Raw genomic sequence first — 26,210 nt, forward strand, 5'->3', positions numbered from 1 at the left:
GCATTCCCTTTTAATTTGCTGTGATCGCATGACGTTTTTTGGAAAGGGAAGGCAAGCCACTCCATTTCCCTTTAAATGCGAATCAAACCAATCCCCCCCCCTTAGAGTGATCTTGGACCTGATAGCAAAGGGAAGAGTTGTGGCTCAGTGGCAGAGCACATGCTTTGCATGCAGAAGGTCCCAGGTTCAATCCCTGTTGTCTCCAGGCAGAGCTGGGAGAGACTCCTGCTCGAAGCCCTGGAAAGCCTCTACCAAGCAATGTTGTTGACAATACTGAGTCAGATGGCCCAGTGGTCTGACTCTGTATAAGGGAGCTTCCTACTGTATGTTCCTAGTGCTAGATATTGACCTGGGAAGTGAACAAAGTTCATACCCTGGCTCAGGTAAGGAAATGTGGTCCCTCAGCTCAGTTTCCTTCCTATAAATGTTAGACATAGTAGTGACCAAACTCATATGACCATTGTGAAGGCAAACATGAAAAACACATCTTTACACACCAGTGCTTTATAAATGACAGAATGCCTTTTATGCTCCTGAAGCTTCGAAGTATATTTTTAGAATCCAGACGTAGAGCCTATTCAGAAGACCAAAGTACCGTACCACCATCAAGTGCAGAGATGTGATAAACTGTGTGATGAAACAAGCATCTGTAACTACCTTCTGTTTCTGGACTTCAAAATCTTTACAACTATAGCCAGGTAAACTAGCCAGCCGCTTGACATATTGGATAATATATTTCCCCCCTCAGTATTCCAAAGCAATTGGAAGGAAAAGATTGCATGGATGGTTAGAGAGATGTACTAAAGCCAGAAAGCCACAGGAGGGCAATAATAATGTTGGTAATCAGCTTTCCATTTTCTGCTGCACTCCTTTTCATGTCAAACGGAAAAAATGAAATCCTTTAAATATCTGTTGAGTACATCTGGAAGGCATGAAATATCACCAGAGACATAATGGAGCTATATGCAATGAGAATTAAAAATAGTAAACATCTTCACTGTTGGTTTTATTTGAAGAGTTTCCTTGGTGTGAAGGATAACTTTGAAAGGAACATAAATGAGGCTATTTATGAAAACTTAATAATCTCTGTGCCTTAACATTGCAGAGATATTGCTGTTATGCTCCCTAATTTTAGGCTATCATAAAACTCGGGAGAAAATTGCTAAGCATACTGCTCCTGTCTTATTTATTGTTTACTAAAAGGAAAAGTGCATCTATGCCTGCACTTATATTCTCTGCCTTGTGTTACTACTTATATTTCCAACAGTAGATGAAAGTAAAAATGAATGACCAAGGTATATGCTTTCAATTGTTCTAGTTTGCTAGATATCACATTTGTCAAAACAGGCTAGGATCTATACTTGCAGCTTCAGCAGAATAAGATGGGGATGGAGTGGTACAGTCCTGAGGTGACAGAATGGACTACTCCACTCTAGACTACTGGTGGAGTAACCTGGGGGGGACAACTGTATGTGGATTAGGCCCTCCAACCCACTCAGAAAGGAGCTTACAGATTGCACAAGATTTGCATATGATTTGTGTCATATACACATTCGTTTCTTCTTTTGCAGGAGTGGAGGCTCCTAAAATAAATCAGTAGCCACCTACATAATAAAATATCTAACAGACAGAATGTGAACAGGTGAAACTTTTCTCATAATTGTATTTTCATACTTTGTTGTTGTTATGTGCCTTCACGTCGATTACAACTTATGGCGACCCTATGAATCAGCAACCTCCAATAGCATCTGTCATGGACCACCCTGTTCAGATCTTAAGTTCAGGTCTGTGGCTTCTTTTATGGAATCAATCCATCTCTTGTTTGGCCTTCCTCTTTTTCTACTCCCTTCTGTTTTTCCCAGCACTATGGTCTTTTCTAGTGAATCCTGTTTTCTCATTATGTGTCCAAAGTATGATAACCTCCATTTCATTATTTTAGCTTCTAGTGAATATAGATATATACTGTTGCATTGCAGAGGTGAGGCCCACCACATGTCTGTTAGACCCTTGCCCTTCCTGGCTTATTAAAAGTGCCAGAGGGAGCCTAGCCGAGTGGGTGAAGGAAGTGGCCAATGCCTCCGTACAACAAGGCAGAGTTCCAATGTGCCTAAAGGAGGTAGTTGTAAGGTCTTTGTTGAAAAAGCCCTCCCTGGACCCCTCTATTATGGATAATTATCGACCAGTGTCTAATATCCCATTCCTGGGCAAGGTAATAGAGCGTGTGGTGGCCTCCCAACTACAGGGATTCCTGGATGAAATGGATTATCTAGATCCATTTCAGTCTGGTTTCAGACCTGGTTATGGGACGGAGATGGCTTTGGTCGCCTTGGTAGATGACCTACGCAGAGAACTGGACAGGGGGAGTGTGTCCCTGTTGGTTCTGTTGGACCTCTCAGCGGCTTTCGATACCATCGACCATGGTATCCTTCTGGGTCGCCTTACCGGGATGGGACTTGGGGGCACCGTTTTATGATGGCTCCGTTCCTTCCTGGAGGGTCGAACCCAGAAGGTGGTGCTGGGGGATTCCTGTTCGACTCCTTCACCGTTGGCCTGTGGGGTCCCTCAGGGTTCAGTTCTGTCCCCCATGCTATTTAATATCTACATGAAACCACTGGGAGAGGTTGTCCAGAGATTTGGTGTTCAGTGCCACCAGTATGCAGATGACACCCAACTCTACTTCTCCTTTCCACCTAATTCCAAGGAAACTGTCTTGGTTCTAAACCAGTGTCTGACAGCAGTGGTGGACTGGATGAGGGTGAACAAGCTGAAGCTTAATCCAGACAAGACAGAGGTGCTCCTAGTCAGTCGAAAGGCAGATCAGGGAATAGGGGTTCAGCCTGTGCTGGATGGGGTTACACTCTCCCTGAAGACGCAGGTTCGCAGTTTGGGTGTGCTCCTGGACTCAGCCTTAAACCTGGAGGCCCAGGTTTCTGCGGTAGCCAGGAATGCTTTTGCACAGTTAAGATTAGTGCGCCAACTGCGCCCGTTCCTGGAGTCGTCTGATCTGGCTATGGTGACACATGCCTTAGTTACATCCTGCTTAGACTACTGTAACGCGCTCTACGTGGGGCTGCCTTTGAAGACTGTTCGGAAACTTCAGCTGGTGCAACGAGCTGCAGCCAGAATGTTAACTGGGGCTGGTTACAGGGACCATACAACTCCCCTGCTGCAACAGCTCCACTGGCTGCCAGTCTGTTTCTGGACACAATTCAATTTATAGGTTATGACCTATAAAGCCCTATACGGCTTAGGTCCAGGCTATCTGTCAGACCGTATCTCCCTATAAGAACCTGCCCGGGCCCTGAGATCTTCAGGAGAGACCCTTCTCACGATCCCAACACCTTCACAAGTGCGACTGGTGGGGACACGAGATAGGGCCTTTTAGGTGGCTGCCCCTAGGCTCTGGAACTCCCTCCCTAGGGAGGCAAGAATGGCCTCCTCTGTGCAGTCTTTCCGCCGACAGCTAAAGACTTTTTTCTTCCGGCAGGCCTTTGGAACTGAAGGTTTTAAGGGTAGTGACTGAAGAGGATGCTATATGTTATTGTTTTGCCTGTATGCTCCTAAACTGGGTTGCAGTATTTTAAGAGTAATTGGTTTTAACATCTTAATAGTTTAATCCTGTTTTAATGCTGATTTTATATGTTTATATGTTTTATATTTTTATAGGTTCTTAATGATGTATACTTGTTTTTATCTGGAAGCCGCCTTGAGTTCCAGTTTGGAAAAAGGGCGGGGTATAAATAAAGATAATAAAGATAATAACAACAACAACAACAACAACAACAACAACAACAACAACAATAATAATAATAATAATATGTTAACTATGCAGTGAATTCTGAATGAGTCTCATTCAGTCCTGCCTAGACCTCTTTTTAAATAGTTTTCATTTGTGGTATAGGTGGGTGAGTGGGTGTTTAACATTCACCCACATCTACTGGGTAATAGCATGTGCAGAAAATAGTTTCTACTGACTGCCCGATCTCTGGTAAATCCACCACAGGAAAGATGCAACCTAGATGCTAGGGAAAACGGAAGGGCAATCTACAGAGATTCCATGGACTAGAAAATAACACAGAAGCAGGAAAAGTGTAACAGTATTGCTTCTTTCTCAAACGGTAATTAGGCATATATGTATTATAATTTGATAGTTAATGGGAACGAAAACATCACAGAAGTTAGGCTCACTTGCCTCATAAGGAAACTTCTCTTGATTCTCGCCATTTGTATATGGTAATATAAAGGATTTCACTTGGCCACTGAAAGTTCAAAATATTTCAGTATCTTTGTAATTCTGAAGAAATAAGATGGAACGTCTATAATATTTAATTAATGTTTCTTAACTTGGCAGAATTCTTACATTCTTGTCTGAACAACCTAATGCATTGTTCAAAGCTTTTCTAGAATTGTAAGTCTGAAAATTATTATGTCTATATCTCTCATTCAGAAATCTGAATTTTTTTAACTTTTATTTTAATAAATCCTTAACAGTGCAATCCTATGCATGTTTACTCAGAAGTAATTTCCACTGTGTTCAATATGGTTTACTCCCAGGGAAGGCTGCTTTGGACTGGAGCTTAAATAGGAATATAGGAAGCTGCCTTGTACCAGCATCATTCACTCAGACGGGCAGTGGCTCTCCCAGGGTTTCAGACAGGGGACATTCTTCTACCTGGAGATGCCAGGGATTGAATCGGGGTCCTTCTGTATGCAAAGGATGTGATCTAATATTGACCAACATCCTTTCTCCTAAATCATAATAGAAGTATATTTTCTCTTAATTCTTCACAAATGGGAAGGGTTGCTTTATTAAAAATCTGAGATAATAAATTAAGATCCAGACCTTAGTAAATTCCACATTTCCCAACCTGAAATCCCACGTCAAGAAGACCCTTCTGACAGGTGTTCGCTGATCTAGTGGGCTGAACCCATCCATATATTCTTTCATGGCATGAAGGAGCCACACAGAAAAATGGTTGTGAGAACAATCCTCAGAGTTTCCTCTGTCAAATTGACGTTGTTCTGCCACAATTCAGCTTGCTCACTTTGCCTCAACAGAGCCTGGGGAAGTTGGCACACAAATGTACCCTTCAGTCTCTTGTACAGCAGCAGCAAGTAAAATGGTAAGCTGGGACTGAGCTGAACAACATATCTCCTTTGTGCACATGTATAGATTGCACCGTTGAGTCATGAACATAAAGTTAAAATGATACCAGTGACTTCTAGTTTATCAAAACAACAAACAAACCCAGCTTTGCTCAGAACCATAACTTTCATACAAAAAAATCTTGGCAACTGCCCAACAGGCCCCAAATTTGGCCACATCATTGTTTTCCGGCCAAATAGGAACAGTATGGCAATGACAATATTAACATCACACATAGATATGGTTGTTTGCCATACAAGAGTTGCCAACTTCCATGAAGGGACAATGGCTGATGTGGGACATGATGAGGTCATCCTCCTGATCCAACTGGTTCTCACACTGTTACTCTTGCAATGTATAATCCTGAACATAGGAAGAAGCTGCCTTATACAAGGTCAGATTGTTTGTCCTTGACCATCTAGCACAGTATTATCTACTCAGTCTGGGAGTAGCTCTCTAGAGCAGCCTTTCCCAACCAGTGTGCCCCCAGATGTTGTTGGACCACAACTCCCATCAGCCTCAGCCAGCATTGCCAATGGTCAGGAAAGATGGGAGTTGTGGTCCAACAACATCTGGGGGCACACTGGTTGGGAAAGGCTGCTCTAGAGTCTCAAGGAGTTTTTCCCAGCCCTCTTACTCAAGATCCTGCTGACAATGCCAGGGATTGAACGTGGGACCTCCTACATGCAAATCATGTGCTCTATCATTGAGCTTCAGGGCCATCCCACAATGCAGAGGACTAGCCATGAACATAGAGAAAGGAATGAACAGTTGTGTGGTATGCTGATGAACTGGAATTTTGTACAGTATACTGCACACATTTATTTTTTACTTTTTTTACCGCATTTAGATGCTGCCCAATAAGAATGTTCTCTGGGTGGCTCGGAGTACCAATAAAACATTTAAATACAAAAACTAACAATAAAAATGCAGATTTAAAGAAAAATATAAAAGATTGATGAAAACTGAAAAAAGTCTTTAAAGGTATGGGAAAATAAGACATTATTTGCCTGGCACCAAAATGACCTCAATGTAGGCACCAGGTGAGCCTCTTTGAGGAGAACGTTCCACAGCCAAGGAACCCCTATAGAAAAGGCCATCTCCCTAATAGTTTTTCCACAACCACAATAACCACAGTTCACCTGGCAAGGACACCTGGAAAGGACACCTGGAAAGGGCCTCTGAAGATGCTCTCAAGGTCCAGGTCTGGGTATTTTCAGTCTTGCTTACTGTAGAAAGTAACTACTGTGTGAAGCAACTCTAGACAATTGTTTGCTAGATGAGAGAAGAAGTTGACAATAAATCAGAACCAGGGAAATGTATTGGAAAGCTTTTTAAAAGTCAGGTGCCATTTCCAGAAGAAAATCTGTCAATCTTGCTGTGGGATGAGGAAAGACGTATCCACAAAGGACTTGGTCCATGTGTAAATATCCTTCTGTGAACTTTTTAAAAAACACTAAAATTAAGCTGAGTTTCCTCTCCATTTTCACATTCAGAATGCCTGTTCAATCCTCAAGTTTGCTTTTCTCTTTTTGCTTTCTTAAACTTGACATTTTCCACTCCCTTTTGGGTTAAAAAAAAACACTCACACACAGAGACTTGCAGTGTATTTGCTCTGTCAAACAAAACTCGTTTGCAATAAATTTTGTTTTCCATTCCCAGACAACTTTTATTACAGTGTCTTGTTTGCAGGAGTGTAGTTATAGCTCTGCCAGAATTTCTGCTATAATTTTTATTTGATTGTATTTATAGCCTCACAGTGAAAAAGGCCAACTGTGCTGAAGTTTCTTCAATAGTTCTCAACCCTATAGGGTATTTTGTAAAATAATAATAAAACAGTGCAATGTTATTTTGTATTTGCCATCTTCAGAATACTTGGCAATTAATCTTCGTGGTTTCTTGCAAAATAATTTGCCTTGACCCAGCTACGGGTTTCTGCCTGCTACCTTTGGCTATGGTGTTGCAGATATGGGGAATCTGTGTCCCTTTAGAATTTAAGAGGGTTCTGGAGATGCCAATCATAAAATGGCTGCTATGGGGGTGTAGCATAACACAAAATGGCTGCCAGGGGAACATGGTATAACACAAAATTAGAGAGAATACAGTCATGGCTGTCCCCTCCCCCTACCTGGACAACATCAAGTTTACCATGGGAAATCAGCTATGAGCTTTGTCCTCCTGGTCCTGATTGTGGAGATACAGCTGTTAAAGGCACAAGAATCCTGTTTCCCCCAATGCCAACCCTAAACCAAAGACTAGACTGCCATCCTGTATGCACTTACCTTGGAGTAAGGCCCGTTAAACACAAAGAGACATACTTCTGACATATATACCATTGTACTGTAAGTTAACTGTATAGAGAATTCTTAATGTGATCTGATGTTTTTTGTTATTGTGTCGTTTGTGCCTTCCCTTTTTTCTCTTTCTTTTCTTTTTTCTTCTTTGTTAATTTCATATTAAAAATTAATAAAGAATAAACATAATAAAAATTATACAGTGAATTATTAATGAGTTCCTGGACATCAGCTCCTGCATAGCAGGATACAGGCCTACGCCTCTTTACAGAGTTTTTGCATTTGCTATTTGGGGAGGGGATTGTTTAACATCCACCTGCACTTATCATGTACTAGTATTAGCACAAAACATCTTCTAGAGAGTACCTGATCTCAGACAAACCCCTCCACAGGAAAGATGCATCCTGGTTGCTACAAAAAAAAAAGAAGGGCAAACTATGGCGATTCCAAGGGCTATTAGAAAATAAGTCAGAAGCAGAAAACGTACACTAAAAGGGAGGGAAAAACAAACGCTCTTTAGGACCTTAGAGATTTGTATTGCCTGGTGTCCAAACAACTCACTTATCAATCACAGCTCTGACTCCACTCATTGGTGAAAAACACTGACAAGCTGGAGCAAACAGGCTGGCTCATTTCCCAAAAATTGTTCAGAAGAGTATCTATACTTTTTGTTTCATAACTTGCTTTCTAGGACGGCTAGAGATTTACTTTTTTAAAATGAAAGCACAGAGTCTGGGTCCTCTGCCTGAAGATACCAATGAAGGCCTGGTGACCACTGCTCTAGATGTTGTTAGTCTCCAACTCCCATCAGCCCCAACCACCATGGCCAGTGGTCAGGACTGGGAGTTGTAGTCCACCAACATCTGGACAGCCACAGGTTCTGTATCCTTGGTGTATTGCATCTAAACTGTTCCTCTGTACATGATTCCACAGCCTAACCTGAAAGTTTTACCTGAATATTCTCTGGGTCGGATCTATTTGGATTTAAACTCACACTGCAACAAAGGGCTCATCCAGATGACTGTAAAATCTGTGACATGATCGCTTTGTGTTTTCATTATTTTTCGGTCATCCATATGACGCCGTGCGTTTTTGCGCATTTTTGCGTGGTTAAATCCGCTCCTGCAATACCGCAAATCATGTGATTTGCTTTTTTAAACTGGGAATCATCCGCTGTACCTTCAGGCACTCGGATGCAATACCGCGGACTTTACAGCTGTGGGCATTTGATGGGAGGTTCTTGGGCGGTTCCCTATATCCCTTCCCTCATTCTCAGCCAATCACGTATTTCCACTGTTGCGCATGTGCACGAATGTCCGGGGAAAGCCCGGGAAAAAGGAACCTATCAGAGCAAACTGGGCAGCCGCTCAGGGTGAGATCTGCAATTGTGGTTGTTTGTAAACTTTTTCAAGGGAGAAAATATTTATCTTGCCTAACCTCCACCTCCCAACCCTCAGCCCCGCATCAAATGTCCTCTTGAACGTATTGGTCTTTGCTTCCAGGCATCCAGAGTCGAGGGAGAGGGGGGAAGAAGAGAAATAGAGGCTTTTCTCTTGGATTACAGACACTCATGCAACCTTAGTCAATTTCGCTTTCCTGCCTGCAAGGCTACTCTCTTTGAGTGTTGTCAATTTCAACCACAGCCTGCAGGTTCTCCTCAGCCCAGCTGAGCTGAAAACATACAGTCACTTTTGCGAAATATCGCAAATACAAGCAAAAAACCCACAGGAATTATTGGCATATAAGTGGTTTGCTAGAGTGTCTCAGCCACCACCATAGAGACTGGTGGTCTACCTTCCTAGACATGACACATCGTTACTTGCTGTTCTGGAGAAATAAGTGGAATTGCAATCATGTGTATCTCCAGAAACGTTAATATGCGTAAAGGTAGAAAAGCATACAGTCAGTTTTGCAAAATATCGCAAATGCAAACAAACAAAAATACAGGAATTATAGGCATATAAGTGGTTTGTATTTTTCTTTTATCAGAGGGAACACCGCAAAGCCTGTGCTGGTCGCTTCAGCGCAGATTAACACAGCAGCACGTGGGGCTGTTTGCCCGCATTCCCTGCCCGAGCCAAGAGCAGCCACCCGTGGGGGGGGGCTGTTTGCTTTCCTCAGGGGCAGCATTCCTGCCACCGAGCCGCATAACGGTCCGGGGCTGAACTCTGCAGTGAATGAGCCCAAGGGTTACGGGGGGATTCGCCCAGCGATTACAAGTGCTGACCCCTTGCACTGCCCACAACCCCCCTGGATGGTCAGGGGCACCTGGAGACACCCCCCCGGCTGGCACTGCTCCAGAGTGGTGAGCGACAAGGAACTCCATTACAGCCACTACTACCAAACCATCAGGAAATTCAAACTTTCGTGCGCTTAACGTTCAAGCGCATGCGCCTTCTTGTGCTTTGTTGCAAAGGGGGAGAGGAGCATACATCATATTTTTGCGGACCAATTGGCTGATGGGGGGAGTGTTATGGGCGGAGCTGGGAAAAAGCGAGAAGAAGTGCGGGTCCTCTCGCTGCGTGTGTGGGCGCAAAAAAAGTGGGTTTTTTTATTGGGAAAGAGTGAACAAACAGGCAAAGTGAGGACTGTCAGATGACGAACCGGATATGGAAAATGTGGATTATCCCGCTCTGTTTGGATGAGCCCTAAGTTCCCATGATGGCTTACTTAAGCAGAATATACAAAGTTTTTAAAATGCAACATAGAATGAAAGTAATAACAGATGATATATACAAAAGCAGCATAAAATCATTTGGTAGAGTTAAAAATTATAGAAGCTAAAACTGATTAAAAGGTTTGGGAAAATAAAAAGGTCTTTGGCTGGTGCTGAAAACGTATCAAGTAGACACTGGGTGAGCATAATGAGAGTGCCACCACTGAAAAATTCCTGTCTCCCAGTGATCACCCATCACACCTCACCTGACAGAGGCACTCAGAGAAGGGCCTTGAATGAAGATCTTAAAGTGCAGAGACAGGCAATATACTGAGTCTTGTACAAGGGGGAAATAATTTTTGCATGGAGGGATTCATATCTTCTGTCTTTGGAAACTTATTTAATTTCTCATGCTGCAGTACTTTTTTGCTAGATGCTTTGGGGCAAAGACATTTAGAAATACATTATAATACTAAACAACAGGCTCCTTTGATCCATGAATCCTTAAGAGATATTACATAAGAAGAAATCAGTACTGTCAATACTGAATAAAAATAATTCTTTAGAGAGGATTATTTTGTTCTGAATGTTTTAATACATGGCTCATCTTATACAGCCAAATGTTGCTAATGTCCTGAACATGGCATCTGTGGACACCATGCTGCCCTCAGACACCACCATGGTGCCTGCCAAGGATCCCTACTTCTTCCATTTTTTTTTTTTTTTTAGTGTTTTGGGCTTTTGTTGTTTGGCTGGGGCGCTTTTTTTACTCTGTATTTTATTTGGTTTGGAGGGGGTATAGGTGTTGTCTGTTGTGTGTGGGGGTGTCTGAGCATCACCAATTTTTCTGTGAAATTGGTATTCTGTGGTGCCCATAACAGTTTCTTAGATTTCCAAATGTACCCCCAGGCCCAAAAAAGCTGGGGACCCTAAATGAAGTTGGAAAACCGGCTCTGATAAAGTCATGATTCTGTACATTTCCCCAAGCAATAGAAAATTCAATGAGCTTTCGCATAATCCATTTTCCTTCAGAGGAGCACGAACTGGAGTTTCATAGGATGTGCTTATAGCATCATTTGTTTACTTTAATAAATGTGCAGGTTGAGAGGAAAGAGTAGGCATAGGCACAGCAAGCACAGACAGCACTAGCCCAAAGGCAGAATCAGAATCTCAGATTGATTCATGAACTGCAGGCACTCCATAGAAATGAATAATAACGAGCCTGCATTCACACTGTGCAGAATGCAACTAATTACCTGAGAAATGACTGCCTTGGATTGCATGGAGGATTCTTCCATTAGCATTCCACACTGCTGGGATGGAAGAAATCAACAAAGGAAATAGACACCGGTGTTTTCAATGTAGAAGGGGAAGGCACCGGCCAGAGGACCAAAGACTGAAGGGAGGTAACACCTCTCCCTTCCTCCCTTCTTGCTCCAGAAAGAACATCAAGAAGGGGAACACCAGCCTGGTACTGCTAACATTAGTATCTGCTACTGCTCAATTATTATGTTATAATTATTGTTTTATATTGTTGTGCACCACCCCAATCTCCAAGCTGTGAGATTTCCAGGGGTCCCTGCACTCGCCCAGGGTTTGGTTTCCTTGGAAAGGTCAGCAGAGACTGTGGTGTATTTATGAAATATGGTTTATTTATTTACACATATTCCAACCTGAGCTTAGGATGGAGGGGTTCAAGGCATCAGCAGTCCAATATCCAGCTTTCCCATCAGGGTTACAGGAGGCACCCCAAAGCCATGGTGCAGAGAGCCAGTCTCTCTGCCTGCCTCCAGTTCCCAGCCTTTTTCAGACACAACTAACTACACAAGCCTCTCCTAGGCGCCAGGAGGGGTGGGGGAGGCACTCCTGAAGAGTTTCAATGACAAATGGATCTCCCTGGCCATTCACCAGTTGATGGGCACCTGCTAGACCCATTAACCCACCTGGCCACTCTATTAGATTAACAAAAGAAACTCATCTGACCAGCAGAGCGCTTCTCACCCCCAGGCACAAGTCTCCAAATCAGAGGCTCATAGGAATTATCCATTTCAACCCCCCCAAACTCACAAAACATTATTGTTGCTGGTACTTATTTTTATCTCTTATTTAGTGGTTTTGTAAGCTATTTTGAATATTTTAAGCAGAAAAGCAAAATAGATAAAAGCTGAGCTGCACAGGAGAGATTGCCATTCCTGTGCAACCTTTTCCATTCCTTATCTGTAATATGTACACACCATGTCATGCGTGAGCATCACACCTTGAGTATCCACATTAGGACAGTTCGTTGAGAGGTTGTTGCGTTGTCTATTGCTTAATTGCACTATTTTAATTTGTTTTATTTATTTTAAGTGGATGTTAAATGTTTTAATCTTGCTAATGGTTTAATTTTATTTTAATGTGGAATTTTGAATGTTTTAATCATATGTATTTATGTTGTTGTAAGCCGCCCTGAGTTCCACTGGAAAAAGGGTGGGGTATAAATAAAGATAATAAATAAATAATAACGAAATATCCACATCCACAGCAATAATCACAACACATAAACTGCCCTGAAGTACAGGGCCAGGTATGGTGTATGTTATAATAGGATAAGAAAATGGGAGCCCAATTTGTGACACAACAAGCTGAGCCCAGCTCACCAAGAGCATAGTAATATAGGAAGCTGCCTTATACTGCTTCAGATCCTTGGCCTGTCTAGCTCAGAACGGTTTATACTAACTGGCAGTGGCTATTCAGGATTTCAGACAGGGTAAGTTCCCAAGCTTACCCAGGGATGCCAGGATTGAATCAGAGACCTCCTGTATGGAAAGCAGATGCTCTTATCACTGACCTACAGCCCTTCCCCATAAAGACTGAACTACAAATCAAGAGGTCCCTGGCTGGGATCTTGCCTCTGTCATGAACTCACTAGTGATCTTTATAGGCAAGCCACTTCCTGTAGCCCCTCACCTGCAATATGAGGCTAGGAAGATTTGCATACCTTACAGGTTTATTGCAAGGATTACATGTAAAGGCAAACTTTCTACAGTTTAAATGCACTGTAGACATGCTAAATATTATTACTGTGCACTGCCAAATGCTGCACAATTTCTTCATTTTTGCAGTCCCTGATACGCAGCAAAACCCTTTGTCTATCCAGCCCCTTGGTGTGCAAACGTGGCTAGTGGACTACTTTTGGTACAGGACAGGAGTAGGGAATCCTTTTCAGCTCAAGGGCCGCATTCCCTTGTGACAATACTCCAGGAGCCACATTCCAGTGATGGGCTGGTCCAGAAGCAAAAGCAGGTGGAGCAATGCATGTAGCTCTTATCTTTGTACAAACAGGCTGTATTTCAGCCACAGAAAATTTGGGGTTTTTTGTCTCCATTCTGGCAAGGAAGAGGCATTATCATCACAGTTCAAGGACACATTCCAGGCAGGCAAAAGCACTTGTGGAGGCAGTGGAGCAGGGTTTGTGTGTGGGAAGCAGAGCTTGGAAATAATTAGTTACCAAAAAAAATCAGTACTTGTAATTTATTACTTTTTTTTTTCAATTAATTTTTATTCCAATTTTCAAAACCAAAACAATACAAAAAGAAAACAACACAAATCAATAACTAGTATTACTTTTTTGAGGAACAAGTGGGTAATTTCTTAACATTTTGACTGTAATAGAATGAGGCGTAAATTTATTACATTTGAGGAGTAATTGTAATGTTTCCAGCATCCCTTTTGGGCATTAGCTGGGGGGGGGGGAGCAGGGGAAGTCTGCTCCTCTGATTTGTGGATGAAAATCATGTGCCTCAAACTGGGCTTCTGCACAACATTGCTCTTCCTTCATGTTCTGTGGATGTTTAGGAGGCAATGAGGGAGGAGGTGGGGAGTGAGATGGGAGTGGAGTGGAGAGAAAAAGTTATTAAAATGGATGTGGTAGAGAAGAATGCACAGAGCTTGGAAGATTACTTTTAAAAAGTAATAAATTACAGTTATAATTACATGGCCCAAAAAGTAGTAATTACCATTACAATTACAATTGCTCTGAAAGTGATTACTTTTTCTCAAAAGTAATCACTACAATTTCATTTCAGTTGCTTTTTTTAAAAAACACCTACAAGGTGCTGGCCTTGGCTGCTCCACATCTAAGTAGCCCAAAACAACATTTAAAATAAACACACACATACAGAGGTAGTAAAATAATTCTTTTTATCCGTAAGATAGCAATGGTGGTCTCTCTGCTAGAAAGGGAGGTGGGGAAGGGGCAGAGGCCACTACTCAGATCTTTGCACATCAAACCAAGTGCAACCCTCCCCACTCAGCCAGCAAGCATAATCTCTCTCACTTAACCACCTCCCGGACCCTGCCCTGCCACCAACTAAGGGACACTCACCCAAGCAATTTCCCCTGAGATGCAAAGAAGTTAGAATACTGCAAATGCAGCACAGTAGCCAGAGAGGGTGGTGGAGGCCACTTTGTGTGCCAAGTGCAAACACAGTATTCACACACATGCACACATTGTGATCTTTCACCTCCACAGTTCTTTATCTCCATTCTGCTGCTGCCTCCTTCTCCTCCTTTATCCATGTTCCTGCCCTCAGGCTCCTTTTGCCCTCCACTCCATTCTTCACCACCACTACCCATTTTTTTAAACAATTGTTTTCTCCACTCCACCCCATCTCACTCTCCACCTCCTCCCTCGTCGCCTCCTACTCACCCACAGAGCATGAGGGAAGAGCGACGCTGCACAGAAGTCCAGTTTGAGGCACATGATTTTCATCCACAAATCAGAGCAGCAGAAGACTTCCCCTGCTTCCCCCCCCCCCCAAAGTAATGCCCAAAAGTAATGCTGGAAACATTACAATTACTCCACAAAAGTAATAAAATTACTCCTAATTCTATTACAATCAAAATGTAAAGGAATTACCCACTCGTTCCTCAATGAGTAACAAATTTCTTCTAAGCTTTGAGAATGCAGTGGAGGGGAAAAGTAGCCGGAGTGCAAGGATGTGGATGAAGGAGGAGGAGGCAGCAGCTGAATGGAGATAACTGTGGAGGTGAGAGACATTTGTGTGTATATATATACTGTATTTGCCTTTGGTGTGCGAAGCAGCCCCCACCGCCCTCACTGGCTATTTTGCTGCATTTGCAGTGTTTTAACTTTTTTGCACCCCAGGGGCCAATGTTTGACACACAAAGATCTGAGTGGTGGCCTCTCCCTCCCTCCCTCCGTCCCTTATCAAAGGAGAGCCCACAACTGCTATCTTAGGGATAAAAAGAATTGTTCTACTACCTCTGTGTGTATGTGTGTGTGTGTGTGTATTTGTAATGTTGTTTTAATCTACAGCAGCAGCCAAGGCCAGCATCTTGTAGGCAATGGCACTCTAGTTTTTTTTTCTTCAGTAACTTAACTGTAATTGTAGCAATTACTTTTGAGTAACGATAAAGTAATCAATTCATTTCAGAACAATTGTAATTGTAATTTATTCCTTTTTAAAAGTAATCTTCCGAGCTCTCATGGGAAGCAGGGGTGTGGCCTGGGAAGGGGCCTGGGCAGAATTCCAAGTGCCAGATAGAGAAGACTGGAGGACCATAATTGGCCCCTGGGTGAGTAGGGGATCACAATTCATGTAGTCCTGGACTAGAATGTATCAGAAAGTTGTTATCTCCTCAGGGATCTGAGATCCATGATCCGCTTCAAGAGAACATGCTGTTTAAAAATGTTAAAATGTTTGACCTGAGTTGCAAGTCCACATATCCTTCCTTCCTGATTCTAACTTCTCCCCCACCCCACCCTGCTCTTTCAGGATCACTACCACGGCTGCCTGCATGATGGATTTGCGCAGGTACCCCTTGGATGAACAAAACTGCACACTGGAAATTGAAAGCTGTAAGTTGTCTTGCCATTTTCTACAGGTTATATAAAAATACAAACTTGTTTTGCAGTAGAATGCATGATGAAGAAGACATATGGTACAAGGAGGACATTTATAACATAAAGCAACTTACATCTAAATTACTGCCATTTCTCTGAGCCCTAATGTATTTGCTTATAATATCTCTTGCTTCATTTGAGATATTGTCTAAAAGTTATGGTATAGATCTAAGTTAATGACTTAGCCCAGATGGCAGTTAATTCCTTAAAAAACCTTGGAAACAGCATGATGCCTCTTTATCAGATCTTTAACATTGGGACATAAATAGTTGCTCCTTCTATGGTGGTGCATCTAGATTAATTAATTACTGGAATAGTTTTCTACAATCAGTTACATACATCATAGAATTGTATTATTTTTTCAAAATCAGGACAGAGAAATGTAATCTTCATTATTCTAGGGGTCACCAGACACCAGGGGGCACATTTTGAATTTTGAGAGACTGCTGAGGGTGCCAGTCACAAAATGACTGCTATGGGCATGGATGGTGCCAGTCATGACTGGGCATCAGCCTCCCCCTTGTTGCCATAGCCCAGCACACCCCCATATAGGCGGCATGGGGCTAATAAGCCTGCCCATGTGCCCCACCTATCTCTCATGTCATGTGTATGTAGCCATCATCTTAGATGATAGCAGGCATGCGTGCACAGTGCGCACAGCATTCACACTGATGGGATAGGTCAGTGGAGCATGCTTGTGGGTTTATTGAAGCCTGCATTGTCTGTATTGGGGGAGCTCCCTCTCTGTGACCTGACATTGCCTTGGATCATGGAACAGGAGCACAACCATCCCACCCTAATCAGTGTGCCTCAGGGCTGCAGGGGCCCTCAACAAGGGCCCAACCTGGCCACCCTCTGGCGTCGGCCCTGGCTATAAGGGTGTGGCATAAAACAAAATGGCTGCCAGGAGACATGGCATAACACGAAATTAGGGAGAGTACAGTCATTGCTACTTTTCTCCCCCCTCTCCCCAAAACCCCTCATGTTTACCATGGGAAGTCAGCTATGTCATGCTGATCCTGGTTGTGGAGACATATCTGTTAAAGGCACAATAACCTTATTTTCCTAAATGTCAATCCTAAACCAAAACCCAGGCTGCTGTCTTGTACCCATTTACCTGGGAATAAGACCCAATAAACACAAAGAGAATTACTACTGAAGTAGAAATGTATACCATTATACTGTGTGCTAATTATACAGTGCATTCTTAATAACTGCCTGGAAATTGGCTCCTGCACAACAGATGCCTAAGCTTCTTTGCAAAGTGTTCACATTTTGCATTTGCTATTTGGGGAGGGGATTTTTAACATCCACACTCACTTATTGTGTAGTAGAATTTGCAGAAAATAACTTCTACGGGAGTACCTGATCTCAGACAAACAAACAATGGGAAAAATGCATCCTAGTTGTCAGGTAAAAAGGAAGGACAAACCACACTACTAGAAAATAAGTCAGAAGAAGGAAAAGTGGACTAAATGGGAGAGGAAATAGGGATTCCTATTGCCTGGTGTCCAAACAACTCACTTATCAATCACAGCTCTGACTCCACTCCTTGGCTGAAAACACCGACAGGCTGGAGCAACCAAGTTGGCTCATTTCACAGAAATTGTTTGGAAGGATACCTGCACTTTTTCTTCATAACTTGCTTTCTAGGAAGGCTAGAGACTTCCTTTTTTAAAATGAAAGCTCAGAGTCTGGGTCCTCTGCCTGGGGGTATCAGTGAAGGCCTTCATGGGCACTATGACCCCCTGCTCTAGATGTTGTTAGTCTCCAACTCCCATCAGCCCCAGGTAGCATGGCCAGTGGTCAGCGCTGGGGGTTATAGTCCAGCAACATCTGGAGAGCCACAGATTCCTTCTCCCTGGTGTACTGCATGAAAATTGGTCATCTGCACATAATCCCCCAGCCCAAGATGAAAGTTGCAGCTGAGCATTAGTTGGGATCTGTTTGGATGTAAACTCACCCTACAACTAAGTTCCCATGGTGGCTTACATAAGCAGAATATAAAAAGAAGTAAGGCTAGAGACTTACTTTTCTAAAAAATTAAAGCTCAGAGTCTGGGTCCCCTGCCTAGGGGTGCCAGTGAAAGTCTTCATCACACTATTTTGCCATGGGTGCCAGTTTGGCAGCCCCCTCATCTGTCATGTCTTTTTTGCTTATTAATCTGTAGGTGCCACTTCTAATCAGTGAAGGCAGTTTTTAATGAATGGAACTCAGTGAGGGCAATTTTAAATGGGTGGGATTGATACTTGTGTCATTTTTAGGGTATTTTATTTCTGCTGAGTTACTATAAAAGGGAGTGCAAACAAAAATAGTGAACACGCCATTTCTCCTAACAATGAGTAGCAGCCTTTGTCCAACTGCAAATTCTTTCACAGTTCCTTCAGTATCTCAGAGAATAATCCCTTTTGAGGCTTTGATAGTATGCAGATGTCTATAATCAACTGATAGCCATAGCCATTGTTAACTAGCAAAAGGCCTTTCAAGTTCAATAAGCAAAGGAGGGATGGAGAAACTTAGCCCTTACTCCCATCCCATACATTTGCTCACCACATCCATTTTCCCAATGGAGAAGCTAGCATTGCCCCACCTTTTACATTCCCCACTACAACAGCATTGATAAACAGGATGGGGAAAACAGGAGAGAGCGCTCCCACCCTTTCTATGTCCTCTCAACCGTCATAAAATTAGGGTTAGGGAACGTTCTTCAACCCAAGGGCCGCATTCCCTCATGGGCAACTTTCCACTGCCAGTAGTAGACAGGGCTAAAGGCAAAAGGAGGACAGGTAAGCAATGGATGTGACTCTTACCTTTGTACAGAAAGCTACATTCCAGCCGTGGAAAAGTCAGAGATTTCTGCTCATATGCTCACACGCGTATCTCTCCATCCAGGCAGGGAACAGGCAATATAAATTTCAAAGACACATCCTAGCCAGGATAAAGCACTCAAGTGGGGGGGGGAGCAGGGCTGGTGAAAAGTTGGCCTAGAAAGACGTCTGAGGGTCCGACAACATCTTGGAGGGCTTAATTTGGCCTACTTGTTAGTAACTCCTGGTTTGCTGTCTCCTCCACTGTGCACCTTGTTGGCAGAGGCAACCTCTCCTTGTGCCAGGATCTGAGGAGACCCCTTGGAAGCTCCCATGGTCTCATGAGACCCTGTGAGAGCTCCTGCAGTCTCAGAGGAGCTCCAAAAGGGCCAAGGGGACAGAGAGTATAAAAGCTCTTGCCACCCAGAAGATGCAGCCTTTCTCCATGTAAGCTTTCCCACCAATCCAAGGCCCTCATCATCCAAGGCCCTTCTCCGGGTGCCTACTCCGAGGGAAGCTCGGAGGATGGCAACAAGGGAGAGGGCTTTCTCAGTGGTGGCCCCCAAATTATGGAATGATCTTTCTGACGAGGTGTGCCTGGCACCAACACTGTTATCTTTTTGGTGCCAGGTCAAGACTTTCCTCTTCTCCCAGGCATTTTAGGATGTGTTTTTAAATTGTTTTTTTTTAAGTGTTTTTAAATTTGTATATTTGTTTTTGTTTTTAATTGTTGTAAACCGCCCAGAGAGCTTCGGCTATGGGGCGGTATACAAATGTAAACAACAACAACAACAATCATCATCATCATCATCACCATCCCTTAGTGTTAGACCCTTACTGTGGACTTGGTTGGTTGGTTGTTGGCAGGGCTGGAAAGGAATTTTTCTCTCCACTATAATTTGGCCCTTGGTCAGGAGGTTTTTCTTGTTGGTAACCTCAGTAAAGTGCAAAATGTTTATTGTTAGGTGTTACATTTTCTTGTCACAACTGTGGTGGAAAATGGCATTGGGCAGAATCATCTCCTTAACAGGGGCCCTCATTATGGGTGGCATGCCCTTCTTGTTGCTGATCTGATCTAGTTCTGGCAAACTGGCAGGCTGCTCTGTCCCATGCTTGCTTGTTTCTGCCATCTTCATTTATCCTATATGAGTCCCCCTTCCATGGGTGGAAGAATATTTAAAGGGTTAATACTACAGATTAAAAGGCAAACCTAGAGAGTCTCCTCAACTTTTCTAGGATTGCATTTTATCTCTGTAGTAGTCACCCTTTAAACGCCCTCCACCAGGACCATCAGGAGCCATATATCCAGGGAAGAGAAGGGGGAGGAGATGTACCTCACCATGTCCCAATTGTGGCTCCTGAGGATGGAGGAGGAGGAGACAGAAGAACTGCCATCCTGGGCAGAAGGAAGGAGCAGTAACTGCAGCAGTGGCTCCAAGCCAGATTGCAGAGGAGGAAGAGGAGGCATCCTTGGGAAGGTGGCACCCAGCGGTGTAGCAGCAGCAGCAGGGAGCTTCAGAGTCATGATGGGAGCACTCCCAATGCACTTGCAGGCCTGCAGGCAGAGATTGGGCTGGGCTCGGTGTTCTTCTACAGTGACAGCAAGCCCAGGCAGGGCATAGCAGTGAAACATGCCTAGCCAGGGGGGGGAGGGGGGGAGACAGCAGCTGCAGGGTTGTGTATCATTCTGCAGATGTTCAGCAAATCTGGTATTGGGGTAAAGATTGGTCCACAAAAATATGACGTATGCTCCTCTCCCCCTTTGCAACTGTCGGAAGGCAGAGCTGGGGTCCCAATCCCGGGGAGCTGGATCCCGGAGAGTTGGGAGAAGAGTATTCGGATGGATGGCAGAGGGAAGGGGGAGGAACTTCCCCCCTTTGGAGCGAAGACGAAACAGAGGAACTGCCAGTGATAAGGTCGCTTAGCGACGGGGAGCCTGAGCCCTCCCTGGACATTCTCACGCCTCCCCCTCTTTCAGGCTCAGAGCAAGAGGGGAAAGAGGGAGGGCTGCTCACAGCCGAAAAGCGGGGAGGCAGTTTACCATCAGCCCCTCCCCTATCCCCCATCCTGGAATCGGAAACTTCAGAAGAGGAGGGGGTGATGCTTCCCCCCTCACCGCACACACGCAGACAGCTGAAAAGACAGGAGAGAAGGGGGGGAAGGCGGGCAGTACCTGAGGGGCAGTTAAGGAGGAGCGAAAGATTGCGCGCCCGTTTGGCCCCTTCTTAAAGAACAGGCGGGAAGAAGTCCCTTGCTCTGTCAACTTTCTCCCAATGCCGCAGGACCTGTATCCCTGTATTGCTTCATGAGAAAACGCAGTCTTTGTTTGGACATTACCCTAATAAAACACGAATTAACTACAGCCGTTGGTCTGGTTCCTGAGTCACATCCTGGGCCTGACAGCAACAAAGCACAACAAGGCGCATGCGCTTGAACGTACGAGCATGAAAGTTTGAATTTCCTGATGCTTTGGTAGTAGTGGCTGTAATGGAGTTCCTTGTCGCTCACCACTCTGGAGCAGCGCCAGCCGGGGGGGTGTCTCCAGGTGCCCCTGACCATCCAGGGGGGTTGTGGGCAGTGCAAGGGATCAGCGCTTGTAATCGCCGGACGAATCCCCCCGTAACCCTTGGGCTCATTCACTGCAGAGTTCAGCCCCGGACCATTATGCGGCTCGGGGCAGGAATGCTGCCCCTGAGGGAAGCAAACAGCCCCCCCCCACGGGTGGCCGCTCTTGGCTCGGGCAGGGAATGCAGGCAAACAGCCCCGTGTGCTGCTGTGTTAATCTGCGCTGAAGCGACCAGCACAGGCTTTGCGGTGTTCCCTCTGATAAAAGAAACATGCAAACCACTTATATGCCTGTAATTCCTGTATTTTTATTTGTTTGTATTTGCGATATTTCGCAAAACCGACTGTATGCTTTTCTACCTTTAACGTTTCTGGAGATACATGATTGCAATTCCACTTATTTCTCCAGAACAGCAAGTAACGATGTGTCATGTCTAGGAAGGTAGACCACCAGTCTCTATGGTTGCGGGTGGCTGAGACACTCTAGCAAACCACTTATATGCCAATAATTCCTGTGGGTTTTTTGCTTGTATTTGCGATATTTCGCAAAAGTGACTGTATGCTTTTCAGCTCAGCTGGGCTGTGGAGAACCTGCAGGCTGTGGTTGAAATTGACAACACTCAAAGAGAGTAGCCTTGCAGGCAGGAAAGCGAAATTGACTAAGGGTGTGTGAGTGTCTGTAATCCAAGAGGAAAGCCTCTATTTCTCTTCTCTACCCCTCTCCCTCGACTCTGGATGCCTGGAAGCAAAGACCAATACGTTCAAGAAGGGCATTTGATGCGGGGGGTGAGGGGTGGGAGGTGGAGGTTAGGCAAAGACAAATATTTTCTCCCTTGAAAAAGTTTACAAACAACCACAATTGCAGATCTCACCCTGAGCGGCTGCCCAGTTTGCAGGCTGGCTAAAACTTAACCGCTGTTGCTGCTTCTGCGCAAATGCGCTTTTTTGCGTCTGCGCAGTAGAAGTTGCAGGGGGCTCCCCAACACCACACCATTGCTATGATAGGTTCCTTTTTCCCAGGCTTTCCCCGGACATTCACGCACATGCGCAACAGTGGAAATACGTGATTGGCTGAGAATGAGGGAAGGGATATGGGGAACCGCCCAAGAACCTCCCATCAAACGCACACAGCTGTAAAGTCCGCAGTATTGCATCCGAGCGCCTGAAAGTACAGCGGATGATTCCCAGTTTAAAAAAGCAAATCACATGATTTGCGGTATTGCAGGAGCAGATTTAACCGCGCAAAAATGTGCAAAAGCGCGCAGCATCATATGGACGACCAAAAAATAATGAAAACACAAAGCAATCATGTCACACATTTTACAGTCGTCTGGATGAACCCTAAGTCCACAGCAAGCATGCTCAGTTTGCAAACGGAGTGAGCATGTGAACTATTGCAAAATTTGGTACCAAGTCCAAATTAAGATGAATTCTCTCCCATTTCTAACCCCCATAGAGGGTCTTTGGTCGGCACAACAGGCTGCAGCCTGAGCTCAGAGGGCCTGGTCTGATGTCACTCACCTCAGGTTGTCAATTGATTCTCAGATGCTTGCACTGTGCCACACTAGGGACAGTTACAATGTCCCAAGGCATGTGCCCTGCAGTTGGGCATGGTTTTGAATAGCAGTCAGGTTGTTCGAATATGAATCCCTGCCCAATGCCATGCCAACCATGTGTACTTGCTTGTAATCAGTAAAGTTGTGGCCTAGTCTAACCTATCCACTAGACTGGTTTGTCTCATTTCTCCTCTACCCTCAGGGTTACACCCCTGCTCATACCACACAACTCAAAACTTCCATGGCCTCTAAACTCTAAGAAGACGGTATGGAATTCTGCCCTCAGCAATTGAAGCTAGAATCCAGTAAACACACTTACCTGGGAATAAGCCCCATTGAACTCAAGGGGAAAAACTGTAGCTCAGTGGTAGAGCATCTGTCTTGCAAGCAGAAGGTCCTTGGTTCAATCCCCATCATCTCCAGGTATGACTGGGAATGTCTCCTGCCTATAACCCTGGAGAACCATTGCCAGTCAGCGTAGACCATGGATGGGGAACCTATGAGCCTCCATATATTGTTGAACATTGGCCATGCTGGGGCTGATGGAAGTTAAAGTCCATCAACATTTGGAGGGCCACAGGTTCTCCACCCCTGGTGTAGACAATACTAAGCTATATAGACCAATGGTCTGGCTCTGTTTAAGACAGTGCTCTAAATTCAATGGGAATTCCCACTCTAGTCTCAGTGTATCTAATTTTTCAGAGCAGCACATATTAGTTGTGCTTCCTAGTTGGTTAATAACTTGTTTATGTGTGTATTAGGCTGTCTAAACATGTTGGTAATTAGATATTATAATTCATTTAACTGTAATACCATTAGATTCAGAGCTTGGAAAAGTTACTTTTTTAAACTACAACTCCCATCAGGCCCAGCCAGCATGGCCACTGGATTGGGTTGATGGGAGTTGTAGTTCAAAAAAATAACTTTTCCAAGCTCTGATTAGATTACCATGAAAAACAAAGACACTGCCCATCCGCCAGCTTTGTACTGAGTCCCACCAGGTTCTCAATAAACTCTTGTACCTCACGTGGTGTAGTGCTTAAAGAGGCAGACTAGGAGATCTGGGTTTGAATCACCACACAGCCATGAAGTACATGTGATTTGGGGTTAGTTATCTCTTAGCTTAGCCTACTCCACAGGATTATTGTGATGATAAAATGGGGGGGGGGATCATGTTTACCACCCTGAGTACAGAAGGAGGATGGGATAAAAATGTAAATCATACAAATAATACCTGCGTAGGACTTTATGAGCAGGATTGGGAATATTGTCAAATCTTCCCCGTTTTAAAGTGTATATGTGTACTAACGACTTATAATGTTTTTATAGTTGCTGTATTACTGGTGAACTTTTATATTTCTTGGGTCTTTGACCGCAATAAACCAATACATACAATATTGTCAAATACCTGGCACACCACAATGTATGGCTGTATTGGGCTACGTATGGCTCAACGGGTCACAAATTGTGCATGCCTGAATAAGCGGTTTTCTGATTTTGTATTTGCCCTGACTGGCATCACTTCTGTTTAGAACTGGTTTAGCATCCTTGTCATCTTTTCCAATGTTATCCACCACCATCAATTACTATCAAATATAGAACACCAGTTACTGAATACTAATTGCCAAATGTAAAACACTAAATATCAAATTGTGAGCATTCAGCGAATATCACCATAAAATTGGCTCCCACATTAAATAAGAGATCGTGGGAGGAACAGAAAATATCTCATTAAGGCATTTATGTTTCTGGAAAAGCCTGTTGCTGTGTTTTCTCCTTTCTGCAAAAATAAATACAGTCTTAAACGTGCATAATGGCTGAACAAAGCCAGAGGTCAATTTGAAGAGGCATTGGTATGAATCAATTAAAAAAAAAGTATTCTATAGTGGGCATTCTCCGCAGTTTGTTGCCAAGTAGGAGGGGAAATGCTCCAATAGTTGCATTCCTATCAGAACCTTCATTACCACTTACATAGGCAAAAAGTGTTCTGGCCGATTTGAACAGAACGATTATCACTTCCTCCTTGAGACAATACACTGCACTGATGTGATAATTGCATATTGAGAGCATGCATTTTGGACCACAAAGGTTTCACAATAAAGGTGAACATACACTGCATACCACTGGGGCCAAGCCAATTCCACTGATAACTAAAGACCCTCCTTCTTTGTCCAGGCGTTTGGGGAATGATGAATGTGGCTGATCTATTTATTATCTGCTATATTATATATACCCTGAATTTTGAATTGTCTTACCAATGTCATTTTGTATTATGTTTTTAAGATTTTAATTTTGTTTGTATATCTGTACGCCTCTCTGGGCTCCTCAGGGCCAAAGGCAAAGACAGAAAAATAATTAATAATCAGCCATGCCACCTTCCTGTTGAGACTATGGTTAGGGCAGACCTGCACATCCTATTACCCACTGTCAGTGAGAGTCCACCAGCCATACATGGCTGTCTACCTAGGGCTCAATAAGCCTCCTTTTCCCCCTTCCTGTGTGGGATGGCAAAATCAGGGAGAATTCAAGCAACAAGCAGTCCAGAATACATTGCTGGGTGGTTGTGTTCAGTTTGTTAGGTCATAAGCTGAACCTAATTTTTTAAACATAATTGTTTGTGGAGAGTTGGCATCAAATAAAGGGACAAAGGAATGAACAGGCCCGAGTTAGCCATCCTGCTCATGGTGCTCATACAGCAGTGATGGGGAACCTTTGGCCCTCCAGATGTTCTTGGATTTCAACTCCCATCAGCCTCAACCAGCAAAGGAGACAGGAGTCATAGTCCAACAACTTCTGGAGGGCCATAGATTTCTCATTCCTGTCAGACAGAGTGATTTAAATGAACAATTATCTCTGCAGAGGATCTCTTTAATAAGTACCCACCTGGATTATACCAGGCTGCATACAACTTTTACACACCTACCCCAGCCCTACAAATGGAAGGGGGTTATAACAAAACTGTATTGCCTGGTTCAAAATCAATAATCACTAAGCTCCTTGGAGCCACTGGTTTAGCCTATGCTTAAAGAGCTGCTGGATATTGAGACTTTGATCCTGTGGCAGCATTCTCACATTGCTGGTTTTTAATATGTCTATTTCATTGGGAGGGAGTAAAGGGAGAACCTAGCCAGAATCCCTTTTTTATCTTTTCCTAACTGATGGTCAGAGCTGTGATAGTGTCACCTCAGGGAAGCAGCACAACCACAGGCCTGAGGTATGTTACAGAAGTTAAAAGAAAATTAAATTTGTATCAATGGCTACATGCTACCTCGAGGTTT

The 26,210-nt window shown here is 43.9% G+C and overlaps 1 protein-coding gene across 2 annotated transcripts in view; it reads left to right on the forward strand.

Annotated features, from left to right (window-relative positions):
• Nucleotides 1–26,210, forward strand: part of GABRB1 (gamma-aminobutyric acid type A receptor subunit beta1) — a 129,625-nt gene that overhangs the window by 86,480 nt on the left and 16,935 nt on the right. For both annotated transcript variants that reach the window (XM_061583828.1, XM_061583830.1), the window contains exon 5: nt 15,877–15,959. In XM_061583828.1, coding sequence (XP_061439812.1) covers nt 15,877–15,959 — 83 coding nt within the window. The remainder of the gene's footprint in view (nt 1–15,876; nt 15,960–26,210) is intronic.

Source organism: Rhineura floridana, chromosome 9, assembly GCF_030035675.1.
Source record: "Rhineura floridana isolate rRhiFlo1 chromosome 9, rRhiFlo1.hap2, whole genome shotgun sequence".
Classification (NCBI taxonomy): domain Eukaryota; kingdom Metazoa; phylum Chordata; class Lepidosauria; order Squamata; family Rhineuridae; genus Rhineura; species Rhineura floridana.